The 4415-nt window shown below is 40.1% G+C and overlaps 1 protein-coding gene across 1 annotated transcript; it reads right to left on the bottom strand.

The window, feature by feature from the left end:
- Positions 1 to 1844: 1844 nt before the first annotated feature.
- LOC140152253 (uncharacterized) lies at positions 1845 to 3725 on the bottom strand. Its single transcript, XM_072174557.1, has 2 exons — positions 3720 to 3725; positions 1845 to 2984 (listed from the first exon to the last, which is right to left on the bottom strand). Exons 1-2 carry the CDS (start codon positions 3723 to 3725, stop codon positions 1845 to 1847), a joined length of 1146 nt encoding a protein of 381 aa, XP_072030658.1.
- Positions 3726 to 4415: the final 690 nt, after the last annotated feature.

The raw sequence follows: 4415 nt of genomic DNA, 5'->3' as shown, positions 1-4415 counted from the left end.
TTTCTTGTTTTAACGCACTGAATCGTAAACACCTTAAAATGGCAGTGCTCCCTCGAAACTGAAAGTTACAATATGGTAGGGCGAATATTTACTAAAAACCGAAGCGAAGCCGTGCGTATGAATTTTGGTACTATTCCAACAAAAATGTCATATAATGAGAGAAAATATACCATTTTGAAGCATCAAAATCTAAAAAGTACTTTTTTGGCTATATAACTTGATCAATTTCAGCAATTTTAATGCAGTCTTTTCAGATGCCATGCAAACAAATAGTTACTCGTCGTGTTTCCATTAGTGGCATGTAACCTATATATGCACAAAAGTGCTCCAATCTCGGGTAAAATGCCCTAAAATGCCATCTACATTTGCAATACATGTTTTAAGAAGAAAATGTCTAGAAAAGTGCATGACGAGATTTCAATGGGAAATTTGCTAATTTCGGGTGTAATGTTCTCATATACAGAACTCTCACAGTTAAATGCCAATAATATCAGGTGAAACTATATGATTTAGATGCCAAATGATCAAAAACTCAACATAGGTTGACCTGAGACTTTTCTTGTTTTAACGCACTGAACCGTAAACCCCTTAAAATGGCAGTGCGCCCTCGAAGCTGAATGTTAAAATATGGATAGTTACTCGTCGTATTTCCATGTATCGCCCAGACCTGTGTTAGTGGTATATAACCTACCGTGTCTAGCTTGTATGTAATGGGTCATTAATTTTCGTTAATTTTACAGTGAGTAGCTCCTAATTAGTATAAAAACTCCATCGGAACTGAATTGTATAATATCACTTGCGTCGTTTTAGGACTGCAAAAAACGTGACGAAAGTTTCATCTCATGGTATAGGTCATTATAGGTCAAAAGTGACATTGAAACAGAGCGTACTCACTGGAGTGAGTAACCCAAAAATAATAATAATCTATATCTAACCAATTTCTAAGATTAAACTGACATTCAGCACAAAAATCCAACTAACCTTGAATTTTCGATGTGTGACACACATCTTCATCAGAAGAAGTCCTAGGATGTTGTGATGGACTTGCCCTTTTGTTGATCATTGGCGACTTTTGGTCGAATGAGGGCGTTGTAGAGAGATGGCAATTCCAATCCTTGATCACGATTTAGTTCTGGCGTTTTCTTCTTGATCTGGAGGGCCTCCCGCACTAAACGGGGGTACTCACGATCATCCTTTGCTAAAACCTTGGTGGATTCCCAGTCAATTTTGTGGTGAGATTCAGTTTTATGCTCTGCGACAGCAGAGGGTTTGCAACTGGGGGCAGTTGACTTATGCTCCTTCAGTCTTTCTCCTAGTTGTCTACCGGTCTGGCCGATGTACGAACTTGAACACTCGCCGCAGGGGATCTCATAAACCACACCTGATTTTTTCTCTGTTGGCGTGGGATCCTTAGGTGAGACTAACAGTTTCCTCAGCGTATTGTGTGGTCTGAAGCTTGTCGCAACGCCATAAGATTTAAAAATACGCTGGAGTTTCTGTGACAGCCCCTCTATATAGGGGAGGGTGATATAAGTTGATGATTTCTTGCCCTCTACTTGATTGGTTGTAATAGGAGGGTCAGGAATGTTCTTTCGCTTGTCCTTGGCTTTTGCCAAGCCAAAAGTCCAATTGCGATATCCGCAATGTCCTAAGGCGGACTTAATATGATCGACCTCCTTTACCCTTTCCTCGGGGTCTGTCACTGCGATTTCAGCTCTGTGAAATAATGTCCTGATGACGCTTAATTTATGAGCGATGGGATGGTGTGAATCAAAATGGAGATATTGATCCGTGTGTGGGGGCTTTCTGTAGATGGAGATACTCACAGAACCGTCAGCATTTCGTTAAACTTTGGTGTCCAAAAAGGCGAGGTATCCATCAACTTCCGATTCACTTGTGAACTTGATATGCGAGTTCTGGCTGTTAATATGCTCCGTGAAAATTTCCACATCGGTTTGGCGAATGATTACGTATGTGTCATCCACATAACGAAGCCATACGGATGGTTTAACAGGTGAATTGCGCAAGGCGGTGAACTCAAAATGTTCCATATACAGGTTTGCGATCACCGGACTGACCGGACTGCCCATTGCACAACCCCCACATCGTTGATAAAATTGTCCTCGGAAAACAAAGTAGGTGGTGCTGAGGCAGAATTCCAACAGTTGTATGACCTGGTCAGCGGTAAGCTCTGTCTTTTCTTTCCAGCTGGTGTCCTTCTCAAGCAAATCCTTAGCTACATCCAATGCGCTATCCACTGGGATACTCGTAAATAATGCAGATACATCATAAGAGATCTGAATTTCACCCGGCTCAAGGCACAAGGATTTAATACGCTTTTTGATATGATGCTTGCTTTTACCGATCAGTACATTCAAAATATATGCAAGGTACTTAGCGGATTCATATGTTACTGAATTGATGCTCGAGACAATTGGTCGGAAAGGCGCTCCCTCTTTATGGACTTTCGGTAGCCCATAAAACGATGGCACACAACATGATGAGGGGTACAACTTGGAATACTTGTAATCTGAAAGATTACCCTCCGACTTAAAGTCTTTCAGGAATTTGATAAGCTTATTTTGGTAGGTCTTAGTTGGATCTTTCTTAAGCTTAACATACGTATCTCCACTGTCTAACAAAGCATTAATCTTCCGATCATACTGTTCAGGGTCAAGTACAACAGTAGCCCTGCCTTTGTCTGCAGGTAAGATGGTAATGCTACGATCCTTCTTTAGAGTGTACAAAGCATCCCGTTCCTCTTTAAAGATGTTATTCTTTGGAGGTTTGGCAGATTTTAACGCACCTGTTATGCGAGCCCGTAATTCCGCCGCCGAATCATAATCAATACGAGTGGTCTTGTTGTATTGAAGACGCTTGATTGGTATATTTTTCGGAGACGGGGCAAAATTCAATCCTTTTTGCAACACAAAAACCTCCGCAGTGCTTAAATTCCGCGAGGATAAATTCACAACCCACTTATCCTTGTTAAGTTGGTATTCTTAGTCGAATTACGCATCCATTCCGGCGATAATTCCAAGTTTTCGGTGGGTGATTTCAGTCGCTCAAGCTTCCGAATTTGGCGCTGTTTGACCGCAGTGTGTTCGTTCAATTGTGCACGCTCCGTGAACTCACTCACACGATCAAAATCCGGGTCATTTAAATTTCCGCGTAATTCAGATTTTATTTCCTCCTTTTGTTCGCTCAATTGGACGATTTTCTGGTTGTTTTGGCGAATTCATTCATTCAACAAAGCCCTTTCTGCGTGTCTCAGAATACTATTAGCTTTATGTCCTTTCACACACGATGATAAACGAAGGCCTTTTGGGGTGATATGCGAGTTAAAACAGCACAGATTGAATCGTAGGTGGTTCCGATATCTAGCGACTTTCCTTGCCCGACCAAAAGTCGCCAATGATCAACAAAAGGGCAAGTCCATCACAACATCCTAGGACTTCTTCTGATGAAGATGTGTGTCACACATCGAAAATTCAAGGTTAGTTGGATTTTTGTGCTGAATGTCAGTTTAAACTTTTAGAAATTGTTTATCACCAGCACGTATGAACTTACATTCGAGTATATGTAACCAACCAAATGTTCTTTGATTGCATAAATGAACAAATTAATACATCAAAAATATTTTTCTCAGTGCAATATGAAAGGTCAGGGTCGTTGTACTATTTTACCTTGTTTCGACCGGTTTAATATTAACAACTTACCTCCATGTAAATCATGGAGGTCATCACCGTATAATCAAATCATAACGCCTTAAAGGTAATAAACATACATGTATCGCTGAATTAAAATATTTATTCAGTCGCATGTGGTTGTCTTTGGTACAAAATACAAAATTCAGACTGTTTTCATCGTTGTCCAACGCTAGAAAGTCATATAATTGTAGACTCTGTTATCACTTTAGGTACGCCATGAAAAGTCATTAGATTCACTTGTTAAAAGTTCTATTAACAAAGAGCGCGCATCATCTATAAACAACTAATATCGGTAAATGGAAGATACTGTGAAGCCCGGTTGTGAAGTGTCAATGGAACTTGACGTGTTTCGTAACATCAACGTCTTGTCAGCCAGTCTTCAAAGAGCTCAACTTATTATACACTTTGTAAAAATAAAGCTATCAAAGTATCTGATTTCTGCATCAGTGTTTTTCTCACAAACGTTACACGTCGGTTTGATTTGTATGATAAATAAAAATTCCCTTTAAAAGGGAAGGCCAGCCTCAATGCAGAAGAGGTCTTGTAAATAGTTTGGGTCACCGTGAAAGGCATTTTTTAGGATCACCCTTACATCCATGTTACATGACAGTTCACCAAACCATCAATGGTGAGAACATGCACACTGAAACAGCAAAAAACATAAACTCCTATAACTCCTGTCAACTGTTTAATTCATTACTCCAA

The sequence above is a fragment of the Amphiura filiformis genome, chromosome 5, assembly GCF_039555335.1.
Source record: "Amphiura filiformis chromosome 5, Afil_fr2py, whole genome shotgun sequence".
Taxonomy (NCBI): domain Eukaryota; kingdom Metazoa; phylum Echinodermata; class Ophiuroidea; order Amphilepidida; family Amphiuridae; genus Amphiura; species Amphiura filiformis.
Note: the sequence above shows the minus strand (reverse complement) of the source record. Positions and strands in the feature narration are given on the sequence as shown.